General features: G+C 40.4%; 2 protein-coding genes across 2 annotated transcripts in view; one reads left to right on the plus strand and one right to left on the minus strand.

Annotated features, from left to right (window-relative positions):
* Positions 1-5,642, minus strand: part of LOC146547339 (glycerol-3-phosphate dehydrogenase, mitochondrial-like) — a 39,264-nt gene extending 33,622 nt beyond the window's left edge. Inside the window, exons 1-2 of the mRNA XM_085263956.1 lie at positions 5,498-5,642; positions 3-109 (exon numbers count right to left, since the gene is read on the minus strand). Of these exons, the coding sequence (XP_085120082.1) occupies positions 3-104 (102 nt within the window). The 5' untranslated portion in view covers positions 105-109; positions 5,498-5,642. The remainder of the gene's footprint in view (positions 1-2; positions 110-5,497) is intronic.
* A 465-nt stretch (positions 5,643-6,107) lies between these two features.
* LOC146547340 (nuclear receptor subfamily 4 group A member 2-like) lies at positions 6,108-12,710 on the plus strand. Its single transcript, XM_085264698.1, has 8 exons — positions 6,108-6,337; positions 6,421-6,466; positions 6,617-7,440; positions 8,563-8,692; positions 8,794-8,951; positions 9,059-9,258; positions 9,373-9,551; positions 11,877-12,710. The coding sequence occupies exons 3-8, from the start codon at positions 6,622-6,624 to the stop codon at positions 12,134-12,136; spliced, it is 1,746 nt and encodes a 581-aa protein (XP_085120824.1). The 5' UTR covers positions 6,108-6,337; positions 6,421-6,466; positions 6,617-6,621; the 3' UTR covers positions 12,137-12,710.
* Positions 12,711-16,753: the final 4,043 nt, after the last annotated feature.

The raw sequence follows: 16,753 nt of genomic DNA on the forward strand, positions 1-16,753 counted from the left end.
ACCTGTGTCTTTCTGTACTCGATCAGCTGTGACAGGCCAAACGCCGTGGCAACCGCCCCACCGCCTACAAGGGCCGTCCGTTTCAGAGCCCTCCTGAACGCCATCGGCCCTGCAGTGAAGGTACAGGGCAGGACAGAGACAGAGAGAGAGTAGAGACACCTGGGTTAGCAGGCTTTTGACATGCCAGGCATGCCAGTCTGTGAGGTAGTATGCAGATAAAGGGAAGGTGGGAGGGTCCAAAAGCTGCAAGTCAGGATGAAAGAGACAAGTTTATTCGCCATGTGACATTTAAAGTATCGGAAAAAACAACTGGCAAAATTATCAATAAGGAAAATACTGTTAGCTAAACCTCCTGAATGGAAAAATTATTATGTGTATCCAGCAGAGCAGGATTAAATGGTATTGTATAGTGCTTTACTTGGTCCCTAAGGTCATTCACACACTGGTGATGGCAAGCTACATTGTAGCCACAGCCATCCTGGGGCGAGGCTGCCGGACACTGGTGCCACCGGACCTTCTGACCACCCGTAGGCAACGGGTGAAGTGTCTTGCCCAAGGACACAACGACCAAGACTGTCGGAGCCAGGGCTCGAACTGGCAACCTTGCGATTACAGGACAAACTGCCAACTCTTGAGCCACGATCGCCCGTCAACACATTCAGCACACTTTCATAAGTAACTGCTGCCCAGCAGGGCATTCAAACTGTGGAGGAAAACCAGGAGAGCTGCAAAAACTTCAAGTTTCAGGCGCTCTTCTGAGTCCTGTTAAACATGCAAACACAGACCTGATCCTAGGAAGTCGCTTACGTTGATTTTATCTTTGATGACAGCTGTCATGGCTTTTGTGTTTCTATGCTAGTTTAGTGGCTCCTTTTGTTTTTGAAAATGTGTTTTTGCTATTTTCCCTCATCATTTATTTTATCCTCTGTCAACAGTCTCTCTTTATATTCCACTTCATCTTCTTGGTATTGTAATATTTAGTCACCATTTTTTGTGATGTCTTTCTGTTTCCTTAGTTGGGTTCCTGTGGTTGTCTGGCCCTCCCCTTTTTGGAATGTCATTCTGTTTCTATCGTGTTTCTATGTTTGCTTATTTGCATCAAGTCTGCATGTCTTAGTGCGTCTCAGTGTTAGCCATTTCCTGTTTTATTTTGATAGTCTTGTGTACCTCGTATTGAGTTTTACCTTCCCTATTTTACCTGATGTAAGTTGTGTTCCCTGGTGTTTCCCATCTCCCTAGTTACCTGTTGCAGATTTATTTTCAGAGTCTCTCTCTGTTTTTTGTCGCGTCCTCCCCCACATGGAAGTGTGTTTTCACTGTCCAGCACTCTCTGACTTTTCCTCCAAGTAAGTTCCCTGTTAAGCATATTTTTGGCCTTTTGTTTTTAATGGACTGCTAGCAATAAAGCTGTGATTTTATCAAGTCCTGTCTCCTGAGTCTTGCATTGGGATCAACTTCTTGCTTTCCACACTGCTGAACCGTGGCAATAGCAGCTAAAACCTGTTTAACTTCAAACAAAGCTAAAGATTATAAGGTGAGATGTGACATGTAGGGTAAACGGACTGTTCTCTCTGTTGAGGTCAGGAAAGCGATTCCGCTCCCTGAAGACCAACACAGAGAGACTGAGGAGGAGCTTCTTCCCGCAGGCGATACGGTCTCTCAATCACACCACCACACAGTACTGACCCACACATATAGTTCTTACACACACTGGACTTTCTGGACATTGTTTTCACTTCATCACTTAAATCACTTTAAGCATATTTGCACTGCACAAGACATAATGTGGATTGCACAACACTGGTCACTATATTCTTCATTTCCAGTTAATACTTGTACAGTATTTTTTTTTTCTTTAGGTCACGAGCAGTTGTCTAAGCATTTCACTGCATATCGTACTGTGTATGACTGTGTACGTGACAAATAAAAATTTGAATTTGAATTTGAAAAACATGTTCAATTCGATGTGGATCCTAATGCAACGGCTTATTTCTACAACAATATCAGCATTTTTCCTGACCACTCAAAAATGTTTTGGCATCCCACTAAAGGAAAACCACCAAATTTATATATTAAGTTTAAATAACGAAGAAAAAAACACATATTTTTGGAATTTCTAGCTCAGATGAGAGAAGGCATAAAAACTTCAGAAGAAAAAGATCAGAAGACTTACATTAAATGGCCTTGGGGCAGGCCTCTTCATTAGCCTTACATCATAGCGGTTGCCTGGTGAGCTAAATAGGTGATCACTGTTATTTCTAACAAGTATGGATTTTAGTTACTCATATTTATAATATATTTATATGTATATGTGGAACAAAAAGGCTCACTCTCAACCAAGAAAACCCCTGAATGTGAATCCAAATTCCATGTCTACTGGAACATATCAGTAAATCATTTAGATGTCCACAAACCTTTGGCCACTAAGTGTAATTCTACCTGTGTAAAAAGGGACTATAGAAGGAACAGTTTCATCATTAATCTACCCATCGATTACTGCCTAACATTACACGATCATCGGGTGTATAAAATGGTAGCAAATAGTAAGTGCTGATGTTTAACAAAGAAAAAAGCAGCAAATCTCAGCAAAGAAGAAGCAGAACTTTTTAGCATCAAATGCATAACATGCCAAAAAAACATAATTTCTTCAGCTCTCTGACAAAGGAAGTATAAAGTCTAACCAGGTTACATGCAGTAAATAACTATAATTAAAACTCATCTGGTCAGGTTTTACAGGTTACATCAGAGAAAATAATACTTGAAGAAAATGCAACTAAAATTGATCCCCAATGAATATGATGATGTTGACTCTTTAATATTCTGATAATGAGTCTGTGCCGTAACGAGCACGACGTGACACACATTGCTCTGCACGCCGGCCCACGAATTTCAATTCCCATCAGGTGAGCCCCAGTAAAGTATTTGCATTCCTACGGTAACGTACGCCGAAAAACAAGTTTCCAGGGAGCGCAGTGCACCGCAGCAGATTCTAATGCATTTTAATAAAGCAGATGGCCCAAAGGTCAACAAGCAGTTTGCTGTAATTAATGACCTATTACATGTAGCATACCACTGTGGCAGCCAGACATTAGCCACACAAACGCTGTCTTTTATTATTTTTACTGCCAACTTTTGACCAAATTCTAAACTTTACCTCTCAAAACAACAACTACAAATTAATAACAGTATCAACTTTTTTCACACCTATAAGTCAGGCTGAAGTTTGCCTTCTTCTGAATTTTGTTTGGGTGAATTAAAACATGTTCAAAAGACATCAAAATCAAACAAACAGTCATTTTGCTTGAAGTGTCCAGTCCCAGTCTGCATTTTATCTTCTAGTTATTACACCACGATGTACCAAATAGGCATGGACTCTACAGGGCTTCAAGCAGTCTTTGAAAAAAGATTTTAGTCGAAGTAAAGCTTCTGAACCTTCACGTCAAAATGAGCCAGCTGATGCGGTGTGGTATCTAAACAGCGCCTCCCTTTGAAAGTTTCCAAGCAAGCCTGGATGGAAAGAAGCCAAGGGACACACCCAGAGAGAGTACATCAGTAAATGCCATCTTAGTTGTTGACTGGGTTTAACTATTAATGGCGATCGTGGCTCAAGAGTTGGGAGTTCGCCTTGTAATCGGAAGGTTGCCGGTTCGAGCTCCAGCTTGGTCTCGGTCGTTGTGTCCTTGAGCAAGACACTTCACCTGTTGCCTACTGGTCAGACACCAGTGGTGCCAGTGTCCGGCAGCCTCGCCTCTGTCAGTACGCCCCAGGGTGGCTGTGGCTACAATGTAGCTTGCCATCACAAGTGTGTGAATGGGTGGATGACTGGATGTGTAAAGCGCTTTGGGGTCCTTAGGGACTAGTAAAGCGCTATACAAATACAGGCCATTTACCATTTATTAGCAATTACCCAACAGCCAGATATCAATTAACAAAGCACAATTTCGCTATGTTAACTTTAACTAGGCTAAATTACGCAATCTGTGTGAAAACCTGCATTAAGACTAGGTGAGTCTGACAAATTTAGCTCAGTGTGCAATTTATTGCCTCCAAAAGTCCAGCAGGGGGCGACTTTCCTACTTTCAAAAACAAATCTGACAGCCCTGATACGTCTTCCTTGACCAATGGCCTCAGTAAGCACTATTCTAATATGTTTATGGTCCCAATCACAAGTTTAAATCATTACTTAAAAGAACATGATGCTAATTTTGAAGATTAAGGTCCCATTTGTGGTCCACATCACTGGTCCACATAATGTGGACACCAACAAAGTGACGATGAAAATAATTAGCCTGACGTTTCACAATGAGACCAGTCGCTCCATCGTTCCACTTTTTTTCTTTTTCCAAAAAGAAAAAAAATCTTTTCCAAAAGTGTACAAATGTCATGCTATGTTTGTGCTGGCTACGTGTTCAAAGATTAAACACTAGTTTGTTTCTCACAGACAGGAATAAATTATACCAATTAACTAAAAACCCTCAAAGACAAGGTATTGCACCAGCTGTGTGGGGCAATCTGGAATATTTAAACATGAGCACTAGCCCAGACTTTCACAATCGGTGCCTCCTTTAGTGCTGTGATGTCAAACTCAAAAAATCTATTACATAGCTATTTACTTTGGTGTAGCATGAATGGCCATGTGGGAGGTGTTTATCAGTTAAGATAAAGCTAAAACCTTTGAAATATAGTTAAAGGCCAAAATGTACACCCTCATTCCTGCTTTTTGAAGTTGACCGGTTGGAGTCCAGGCCGATTCTGGCCCCCGGACCTCAGGTTTGACACCCCTGATTTTGTGAGTGAAGCAACTAGGACTCTTAAACTCTATGTTATTAACATGGCACACCATATTCATGCCACTACTGGTGTCTTCGTGTCACTGGGGAAAGTCACCAGCTTTCACTTAGAGCAGCCTGCAGGCTCATTATGAATCCGGAAGAGGAGGAGGGGGTGATTTTTATGAAGAAACACGTGAAATTTGTGGCTTTTTCTTTTAATTCAAAATGTCCTACTTGGGAGTGTTTGCTTTTAACAGCAGGTGGTGATATACCGATGCAGGTACGCCGGGCCACACAAGAGGAAGTCGGTTTGATCTTTAACTGTTGTCCTGCCGTGGATCAAAATGTAAGCGATCAGTGTCGGTGTGGTCTCTGAGGGGGGAGATTACTGTTGACCTTCGCCTTTACGTTGTAAAAAAGAAGAAGAAGAAAAAAAGGCTACATACACTTCAAAGGGTGTGTGAAATATTTAGCCGTTCACGCGGGCTTAAATAGCCTAAAAAGACACGTAAATATGGCCCGTGTTTAGCTCCACGAACACGATAAAACTGAAGGGTAGTCTCTCAGCCCTATAGCGGCTAGCGAAGAAAAATTCGCAGATGTTCTGCTTTTTTTTCCTTTATTGGGGTCGGGAAAGAAAAGAAAAACACGGGTTAGACAATTATTTAGAGCGGCTTTAAAATGTCCGAAAATCACCGGGTGACACAACAAACATTCCCACTTACAGGACTTGGTGCTTCGTGGCTGGATAAAAGTCGCTCGGGGCGATGCAGGGCGGCGACTGGGGGCATCGGTAGCTATCCAAACCGTAGCTTGAGTGAGCGCTTGACAGCTACAACCAGGAAGCCCGGCGGGCACGTCGAGCGATGTCGGGGAGAGCCAATCGGAGGGCGGAGCTCGGCTGAGAGCGTCCAATTGGGTTCGAGCGGAGGCGGTGCCACGTAAATTGATGTAAGGCAAAGGCAGGATTGCGCAACTCCGCTCTTTTCTTCATCCTCCCTGGGGATAATAACAACGAGCCAGCTGTCGTTTCCTCTGTTATTTAGGACAGAAGGCGTGCACATATAAGTAAACCAAGCACCCTGCAGATTAAAGCATGTGTAGTAGTATTCTTGTGTTTTTAAAAACTACATAAAAAGTGTAATTTTATATACTTTTACACACGTTTACAACTAGATAAGTCCAATCTGAATCCCCCACTGCAGCCGTACATCTATTAAAACTACATTAAACTTAATTATAAACATAATTTCCAAATTCACTGAGCCGCTTTCTAACCACACACACACACACACACACACACATACTCACACACACACTCTCTCACACCACCCCTCTGTGGCCAGTGCGTGCGTAATGGGGCTTGGAGCGCGTAAGCACGTAAACAAAAGCACATTGTCGGTGCCACTGGCAGCCAGTCTGCAAAGCCAAAGAGTGGCTGAAGTGAACAGTCATTTCCATCGCTCCGTCCATACAGCCAGAGAGCTTCAGAAGATCCACGAGCAGCAACACAGTAGGGATGGGATTACTCACCAGCGTCCTCCCGCACTGGATCCACATCTAAGGTAGTGGAAATGTTACTCTTTTGAGTTTAAATGGGGGGACTGGGCTCGCTAACAAATTATCTGTTGTTTCTGTTTCGTGCCAGGAGACGTTTGGGGCACAATAGGAGGTTGTGGAAAATCAATTGTAAGGTGAGTTTGCTTGTTTCACCTTAAAAAAATATTATAATTAAATATATCAACAAAAAAGCATTGACGGTGAATTCCAGCGACATTGCCTCACTAGAGCATCACTTTATCGCACTTTTAAACACGTTTCATCATCTGCGTGTGTTGTTGCAGTGATCATGCCGTGCGTCCAGACCCAGTGCGGCTCGTCGCCTCAAGGAGCCAGCCCAGCCTCCCAGAGCTCCGGCGGAGAGCGCAGCTGCGACTTCCTCACTCCGGAGTTTGTCAAGTTCAGCATGGATCTTACTAACAGTGAAGTGTCGGCTGGAGCCTCGGGCCCCACCTTCGGCCCCCTGGCGGACTCTTACGGCTCTGGGTACGACGTAAAGCCCCCGTGTCTGTTTCAGATGCAGGTCCAGGGGGAGCTGCCGTGCGTCAAGGTGGAGGATGCGCACGGGTGCCCGCGCTATCAACCGAATCAGCACCCAGCGCACCAGTCAGACGAGCTCCTTTCTTCCCCGAGCCCCGTTTATTACTACCGCTCCCCCTCCCCGCACTCCTCCCTCACGCCCAACTTCCAGCTTCCGTCGGGACACATTTGGGAGGACTCCGGCTCCCTGTACAGCTTTCGGCAGGACTATTTGGCGACGCACAGGAAAAACGCGCTGTCCAGGTTTTCCCTGCTGTCCCTAAAACACGCGCAACACGACGGCCAGAGTTTGTCCACGTGCCAGGTGAAGTTTGACGGAGCTCTGGCGCACCAGCAGCTGGAAACACCCACCGTTTTGGGCTCCACCGGCCTGGGCAAACAGAGCGGTGTTGGATTTGCTCACCCACTCCATCTCGCGCACGGCCACCACTTTATGGAATACCAAACTTCTTCTGCGCCCGGCCGAGGACCGCTGAGCTCAGAGGGGGTGTGCGCGGTTTGCGGGGATAACGCAGCCTGCCAGCACTACGGAGTGCGCACCTGCGAGGGCTGCAAGGGGTTCTTCAAGGTTTGTTTTCAGTGAAGGCTTAATACAAATCTGCAGTTTTAAAGGAAACTCTGAAGATCTGAAAGTTGTTTTTTATGGATATTTACTCCCTTTTTTAGCACAAAAGTCTTCCAACATTTCTGTGAAAAATATGATGAAAAAATAACTACACACCCACGGGAATTATATCCCATAATGCAACTCTAATTCCAAGTAATTGGCTATAATATAAAGGTTCCCCCGGGGAGCTCTGACCGGCCTTCTAAATTGGACAATAGACTCCAGAGGCACGTTTTGTTCTCTTGGTCTCTTGACACGCGCGTTAAACGTCGCGAATGTCCTGTATGAAAATGGTCACCAACGTGCCGTGAATCAAAACCTTCTCCTTCGTCTTTCACTGGGAGATTCCCCGGGGCCAGTCTCCAAATTATGAATGACCACGACCCTCTATTTACCCAGACCTGCCTGTCCGACTGCTCAGTGCCTCAGATGGCCCACAGGAGCAAGAGTGCTGCCACTAATTTTGAAGGAACAATTTAACCCCTTGTTAGGTTACTTTTACCTTTCTTATCTTTCTAAAATGGCTCAAAAGTATTTTTTTTAACAATGAGCCCTCTGAGATGTATTGTCATGACAGTATGTTTATAAAAAAAAGTCCGCTATTACTATTGTTATGTCTCTTCTTGTTGTTTCTTTCATAGGGACCTTTTTTTTTTTGTTCCTTTTTCTCATATTAGATCTTTTAAAAGATCCATATGGCTCCATATTTCAGACTAATCCACCAGCACACGTTTCTAGAGACCAAAATTGTGCTTTAATTTGAAAATTTTACAAGAAAATTTCCAAAAATCTCTTACTAGAAAAAGAAAAGGTACTGTGTAAAGTTTTAGTGAACAGCAGCAAGTGGTAGATGTGTTTAGAGCACTGAAAGTTGTTTCAAGTTTTTAAGAAACACACCAACAAGTCAGATTTTTATTAACCAAAGAGTCCTTTAACCATCAGGTGTGTTTGCTGGATCAGGAAGAAGACTGATGTAAATTCGACCACACCTCAGCCCGAGAGCCATGAACCTATTAAAGTGCAGGATTGTATTTTTCAAAAGGTATATAGAGTAATATGCAGATTCTTCTTCTCTCTGTGCAGCGCACAGTGCAAAAAAATGCCAAGTATGTGTGCTTGGCTGCCAAAAGCTGCCCTGTGGACAAACGCAGAAGGAACCGATGCCAATATTGCCGTTTCCAGAAGTGCCTCGCAGTGGGAATGGTCAAAGAAGGTAAACTGATAGAGCCAAAAAGCTTCTTAAACCATTATTCTTGGTGCCGTTTAGGAGGTCAGAGCTGAAAAGTGTCGCCCTCTTCATCTTTTCCTCTGCAGTGGTGAGGACAGACAGCCTGAAAGGTCGAAGAGGTCGCTTGCCGTCCAAACCCAGAGCTCTTCCAGACGCCTCCTCACCTGGCAGCGCCCTCCTGAGCGCCCTCATCAGGGCGCATGTGGAGTCCAATCCTCCACCTTCTCGCCTGGACTACTCCAAAGTAAGTAGAACTGACACTGTTGATATACGACTAAGACATAGTAGAGTTATAATCATTGGTATCCTCCTTCCTTCCAATCTGATCCGACCGGTGACCTTTAAATGCAGTTTAAAGAGAATCCAGGAAGTCCCCCAGGAGACGATGCTCAGCATGTCCGCCAGTTTTATGACCTCCTGACCAGATCGATAGAGGTTATTCGGGGTTGGGCGCAGAAGATCCCGGGTTTCACCTCTCTACCTAAACATGACCAAGACCTTCTCTTCTACTCTGCCTTCCTGGAACTTTTTGTTTTACGGTTGTCGTACAGGTAAATAACCTTTTACACATTTTATATAGAATTTATTTGCCTATTTACTTATTTATTTATTCACCTCTGCCCTCCAGCTTCACACGTTAACCACAGGCTGTTGTAACATTTCAGATCCAACCCAGAAGAAGGGAAACTGATCTTCTGTGACGGGTCAGTGTGGCACCGGCTCCAGTGTCTGCGGGGCTTTGGCGAATGGATTGACAGCATTGTTGAATTTTCTGCCAATCTGCAGAGGATGAACTTGGACGTCTCCACCTTCTCCTGTATATGCACCCTCGCCCTGGTCACCGGTGAGACGTCCAAGAACATTTTCCGCTTCATGCGATTTACAAAGCTTAAAGACATAACCGATAAATGCTACATTCAAGTGACCCTGGATTATCTATTTTGATAATATTCAACATGGGAATGTTACCATTTATAATATTTTTTGTCATTAACACAGCTCCAGTTTAAAAAAAGAAAAATCAAAATAAAGATAAAAGAACAATATTGTATAATCAGTCACATTATTAAATCATGCCAGGATGTGAAGCTTTAATTTACTGAGGATAAACTTTCCTGAATGTGAACTACATGTTTAAGGGATGACAAGTAAGCTGGACTGATTGTTATTGATTTAGTTTCTCTAAATCTAGAGAAAATCTAGCGAAACTTGGCAAAAGGTGTGCAATTTTACATAATTTGTGACGCCATGTTCAAATTCAAATTCAAATTCAAATTCAAATTTTATTTGTCACGTACACAGTCATACACAGTACGATATGTAGTGAAATGCTTGGACAACTGCTCGTGACCTAAAGAAAACAAAAAAGGAAAAGGCTATGAATAAGATAGGAAATAAATATGAAAAATTAAAAAGGGTAAATTTAACTAGGAAGGAATAAAATATAAATTAAGGTTAAAAATGAAATAACTGTACAACACAAATTAGAATGAAGGGTAATTTAACTGGGAGAATAAGATAAAATATATAAATTAAAGTTGAAAATAAAATAACTGTACAACAAAATACACAATATAGAACTATATAAGAATGTATGAAGAAATATAAATAAATATATACACAATAACAGCAGCGTGATTTAAGTAATGAAGTGAAAACAATGTCCAGAATGTCCAGTGTGTGTGTAAGAACCATATGTGTGGGTCAGTACTGTGTGGTGGTGTGATTGAGAGACCGTATCGCCTGCGGGAAGAAGCTCCTCCTCAGTCTCTCTGTGTTGGTCTTCAGGGAGCGGAATCGCTTTCCTGACCTCAACAGAGAGAACAGTCTGTTGTTGGGATGGCTGAGGTCCTTCACGATCTTGTAGAATAATAAGTGCAATAATTAGTGTAACTGGTTTAAATAGTTATCTAAAAGTTCCAAGTAATTAGCCCAGATTAAAGGGTAATGGCTGGAAATAGTGAAAAAAACAACAAACAACAACAAAACAATAGTTTGTTTGACAACTTGTTGATAAAAGTTATGGATAAATTGTTAGTCATTTAATTATGGTTGAAATAGTTAGCAAATTATAATAACTAACTTTCTAGTTAAAATAGATAAATATCTTAAAAATGATTTAAAAGTAATGGATACGTTTCTATTAGCTAAATATGACTGCGAAAAAGTAAAGACAACAGCTAAAGTTAGCTAAAAGCAAAGACGTAATATTATATAGAATCTTTTAAAATAACAAAAATGGTAAAAACAAAAACTTTTGGGGAATAATTAGTTTAAGGTAATTTAATAGTGTAATTTGTTTTTTTAAAAAGTGGTTGAAATAAAGAAAACAGAATTGATAAAAGTAAATTGTTTAAATAGATTTGTTAGCAACAACCAGAGGCTCAAAAAATGTTTAATTAAATTTATTGGATAAATGTTTGCTATAATTAGCTAAACTTATCAGCTAATTAACATTACAGACAGTAATGATTGGAAAAGCACTGACACTTCTACCTAAACAAAAATCTCTTTAGTCTACAATTTATATGATAATGGTTGAAATGTGGTTCATATAATTAATTTAAAAAAAAAAGTTAATATGGGATAAATAGTTTTTAAAATGTTATTAAAATTAATAGTTAGCATAATTAGCTAAACTGACTACTAAAAGGTTAGCTAAAAGTAATTGGGTAGAAAAACTAGTTAAAGCTAATTTGAAATAGTAAAAGAAAACTAGTTGAAATAGCTAAAAGTTTGAGACAAATGAGTTTGTTAGCTAAGTTGAGGCCCGATAAGTGGGCTTTAAAATTGAATAAATTATTAATATAATTAGTCAAACCTATTTGCTAACCAACAGTAACAGATAGCATGGCAAAATCTTAGCTAAACATAATGACTGGAAAAGTATTGAAAATTATACCCAAGCAAAACAATCTTAAATATGCGATTTATAAGATGAATTGAATGGTTGAAATTTGGTTGATAAAACTGAATTTTTAAAAGTTCACATTCTTTGTTATTTTAGAACAAAAGCCTTGAGATGAATGTAGCTACCAAAAGTCTGATTTACAAGTAGTAATTTTACTTAATGAAATTATTGTAGCACCAGTTAAAAGGTAATAAAAGAATTCAATATATCCTGGTTAACTTTGTAAAGTTAGTTCATTTTTTATTTAATTCTCTACAGAGCGGCATGGACTGAAGGAGCCAAAGAAAGTTGAGGAGCTACAGAGCAGCGTGGTCAGGTGCTTGAAGGACGGTGGGACAAGCGCGGATGGAGGCTCGAGCTGTTGGTCCAATCATTTGTCCAGACTTTTGGAAAAGCTGCCGGAACTTCGCACTCTGTGCATCCAGGGCCTGCAGAGGATTTTCTACCTGAAGCTGGAGGATCTGGTGCCGCCACCAGCCATCATAGATAAGTTATTCCTCGACACGTTGCCATTTTAGAGACAAGAAAGGAGACACACAGGGAAACGGTTTTCTGTGGTTTTCTCGCCGAGGACACTGTAAGACCCCTTTTGCTTTGTTCCCGATAATAATTGCTGACTATCTGGATGTTGTGCGCAAAAAAATAAGAAACAAAAACATTTTTAAAAAGTTATACCGAACCAGAAGATCACATTGGGATGAGAACAAGTGAAATGAGAAGTGGAAGCAATTTAATCCAAGAATTGTGACCACTTAATTTCTAAATATAACTTCACTGAAGCATGCTGATGACTTTGAAAAAAAGGATTAATTTCATTGCAAGACTGAAATAAGCTTTTCCTACCATTATTACTCTGTACAGCGTGATTTAATGAGCCCGTCAGGCCAAGATTATGGACTGCAAGTGACTCAGACGACTTTATTTTACGCTTTCTCCTGCTACTCATTGTGTACAAAGGCATTTTGATACGAGACAAGGCGTCCCATCATGTTTATTAGTGATTAATAATATTCATTAACCTCTGTTGTCTTCTCAGAGTAAGATGTCATTGTCCACACTTTCATAAATAAAAGACTAAATGAAGTTACACTGGCTGGACTGCTGGGCCTTCTATCATTTATTTGAAACTATGGTTGGACATTTGATTTTTAATCGCAGGAAATGCAGAGTCCCTTTAAAAATGTTATACTGAATTTAATAACAATTCTAATTACAATATATAACATTTAATTCAACTTTCTAACACCTACTGTTGTAAAAACGCATTCTTAAAGAGATTCAATTATTTTATTTTGCTGTTAAATTTTAATTATGTTTTCAAACTTATATGTAAGTTTGCATTTTTTAAATGTACTTATTGCATAGACCAAATTTATGTCACATTGTTTTTATGCAAAGGTCATTCTTTCTGTACGTGTTGGTTCGTATTAATGCAATTTTTTTTTTTGCTTATTATTTTTTATGCATGCAAAAATGCCATAAAGTACTCACCCATACGAACACATTATGGGTAGCTGGCTGCATTTGTGTGAAATGCTGCAACACAGTTTATTGAAAATTTGCACGATTCATGCAGGAAACAGTAAATATGGATGCTAACGCCTGCCAGTAAGATGAAAAGAAGTAAAAGTAATATGAGCAGTGTTTCTCCTCTTTAGTTAATTTGCCAGTTTTTTCTGATAAGTAATGAGAAAAGCAAACTTTGGAGATCCATTAAAAAATAAGCTATAAGAAACCGTATGTGTGCCTGTATATGAATGTAAAGGTCACACTGGCACTGTTTTTTCAAAGTTGGCAGAGTTTACACAGAATTTTCCAAGGCATGACTGCGTGTGTGTGTGCGTGTTTGTGTGTGTGTGTGTGTGTGTGTGTGTGTGTGTGTGTGTGTGTGTGTGTGTGTGTGTGTGTTTTCTGGCCGTCGGCTGCCTGACATTTCTGCAGCCCTTTGGTTAGATGTGGCATTAAAGAAGTCAGTTTCTGCTGCCGTTGGCAAAGATAAAGGCCCAGGATTCAGCATCTACACCAAGAAAGGCCAAACAGAGCAAATAAATGGAGGCGCCGGTGCTGAATATATCCTACGACCTCATGTTGCTCCTGTCCATATGATTAAAATCTCTTCTAAAACATCACATTTTAAAAGACTTCAGTGAAAAGCCAAATCCTTTAAACAGCAGCCTAAACATTTTTAGTCATACATATGTAAATATTTCAAGTTATTCCAGCTGATTTGTACTCTGCAGCTGGTGACATGTGTTCTCTTCTATCTGGCTGAAAACATTGATTTCATGACTTGAAAAAAAGGTCTTATAGGATGATGTTCCCAAGGAGGTTTTAATAGGCCTGCAGGTCGATATCTGGGGCCGTTCGGGTGCCCCGGCGTGGCGAGCTGAGATAGAGATAAATCGATAACGGTATCTGAGAAACATCCAATTTATTCTGATGATGATGGTGACTGACAGGTGCAGAAAGCGAGTGCAATACAATAACTGATATTTAACAGCCAAACAGTGCTAGTTCCTATAGCACCTTTATAAATATGGACATTGAATTAAGGTCACAGACAGGAATGTTTTACAAAAATTAGCCTATAGGAAATCTATTGATCCACAAAGTCATGCTAGAGCATTATCGCATACACAGTATATGTCAGTGCCAAGTCCCTGCAGTACTGTAATACACTGCATAACCAAAAGTATTTAGACACCCCCATCTGGAGCTTTAAGGAAACTTGTGCAGCTGTTACCACTGGATCCCAGCCTCAAAGAAGATGTTGGCTTGAGTTTGAAATCATTTGCTATTCATATTGCTAATAACCAAAGAGCAAAACTACAGAGTGCAAGAAAAAGGAATTAAAAGTTCTTTCATGCACGGTCTACACAAAGATCAAGCAGCAGACAGTGTACCCAGGCTGTAGCTCATTGCAAAAAAGCACTTTTAATGTCCCATAACTGATATCAGGTGTAAGAACAACATGTAAAAGCACCTTTCATGTTGCATTTATGGATATTTAGCTCATAAAGGCCTCAAAGACTCCAAAATTCACTGTGTGTCAGTTAAATTAAATACAAAATATGGAGTACAAAAATAGGAACAAATGTTGAAGTAACCGGTACCCAATGATTTACTAATATAACATCTCCTAGTTGGTTCTTCTTTAATTCATCACTATCACTACAATAGTCCTGGAGTGATTAAGAGAAGCAATGTGAACAATGGATCAACTACTTCACATTTTTATGTGATGTGTTAGCTTTGATGTACCCTCACTTTTAGCTAATGTTGTAGTCCTGTGTTGTATGGTGCGCTGACATGAGCAGCTAAAGGAGAGGATGCTGCAGGAAATTCATCGATAATTCACAGATGCAGCTTGCAGATTCTATCCGCCAGGATTCTCTTCCCCCCCTTAATTTCCCCAACTGTCCTAACAATCGCTTCTCAAACCTGTCATTCTGCAGCTTCTCAAAAGGCACCAGCAACTGCACCAGCTCTCTGTCACTGGAAATAGGTTTTGTTAGTTTAGGGAAGATGGGTTCAAGCAAACTCCCACACAGAAGGCTGGGCAGGAATTTTGAATGAAATGTACAAACTGAATTCCCCCAAAAGGTTGGTACGCTGTGTGATGCAGTGATTAAAAAAACGTATAAACTCATATTTTATTTGCAGTAGAACAAAGAAAGCATATTAAATGTTTAAACTAAGACAGTTTAATATTTTAATGAAAGGTTTAACTCGTACATTTGATTAAGTAAAACAGTAAAAGGTTGGAAAAGTAAGTGCTACCTGAAAAGAACGAACATCTTGCAGACAATCAAGTTCATTGGCAGCAGGTCAGCAACGTGATTGGGTATTAAAAAAAAACAAAAAAAAACCCCAGCATTTTAAATAAATCACCAAAAAAAACACAAATTCTGGAACAATTTCAGAATAATGTCCTGTATGTATAGACTTTTGAATATCTCATCATCTACAGTCCATAATATCATCAAAAGATTCAGAAAATCTGGAGGAATCTCTGTGCGCAAAGCACAAGGCTGAAAATCAGTACTGGATTGGGATCTTCAGGCCCTCATACAGCATTACATCAAAAACAGTCACATTTCTGTTGTGGACATCAGTGAAAGAGCTCAAAAACACAAAAATAAAACTCATAAAAACTTGTATTATGCAAAGAAGATGTGTTACAGACTCTTGTCAAAAGAAGAGGGGTTGCTGCACAGTGCAAAACATCTGGTTTGTATCATTCTACAAGTAATCATTTGTTTTATTTTACTCCTTTCCGTTTCCACTTCCCATTTCCTCCTGCCTTCTGTATGTCCCTGTCTGTCACTTACTTTTTGCCAGCATTACCCTGGGAATACACTGGATTTAATGTCACGTTCCCATCACTGTTTTGTTCCATCCTTTGCACAGCTTCAAATCCCACTGGGAGCATTTCAGAAACAGAGCCTTTAGTTTGTGTGGGGTCTTTTATTTTGAAAATTCCCTGGATTCCCTATGTACTGCTTGTATCTGACTTCCTGCCCTCTTCACCTGCTCTGTGCAGCCTCCTAAAAAAATAGACCTGGCACCATGGGGACGCTTATAAAATACACAAGGAAGCATTGTGTTGAGTTGGCGCGATCAGCTTCAGTGGCACGTCAGAGCCATCAATTCAATTCAATTCAATTCAATTCAATCTTTATTGGCAGACTACATGTCCATAAAAACAAGACAAGAAACACACACACACAACTCCCCCCCCCCCCCCCCCCACACACACACACACAACACAAGGTATACCATTAAATATATATATGTATATAAATAAGTATATAAAGCATTTGTAAAAATATAAAACCATAATATACATAAAACACAATTACTTAAAATAAATCAATAAATACACAAACACTTTAACCAGTGCTTTCTGAGACTGGATGAGTAACGGGAACCACTCACTGTCGGATCTGTAAGTGCTAAAATTATACTGTTACTCGAACCATCCAGTCGTTCTCTAAAACTGAACATTAACTTTCTTAAAAGTGCTTTAAAAGTCCAGACACCCACAGCTACAAACATCTGACTGGCACTACCACTTCTAGGTATCCTGCAAAGGATTCTCATCGCATCATTATATGCAACATGCAGCTTCTGCA

Source organism: Mchenga conophoros, linkage group LG23 (assembly GCF_057382185.1).
Source record: "Mchenga conophoros isolate Kocher_MC1m ecotype Shallow Benthic linkage group LG23, M_conophoros_male_GT1.1, whole genome shotgun sequence".
Lineage (NCBI taxonomy): Eukaryota > Metazoa > Chordata > Actinopteri > Cichliformes > Cichlidae > Mchenga > Mchenga conophoros.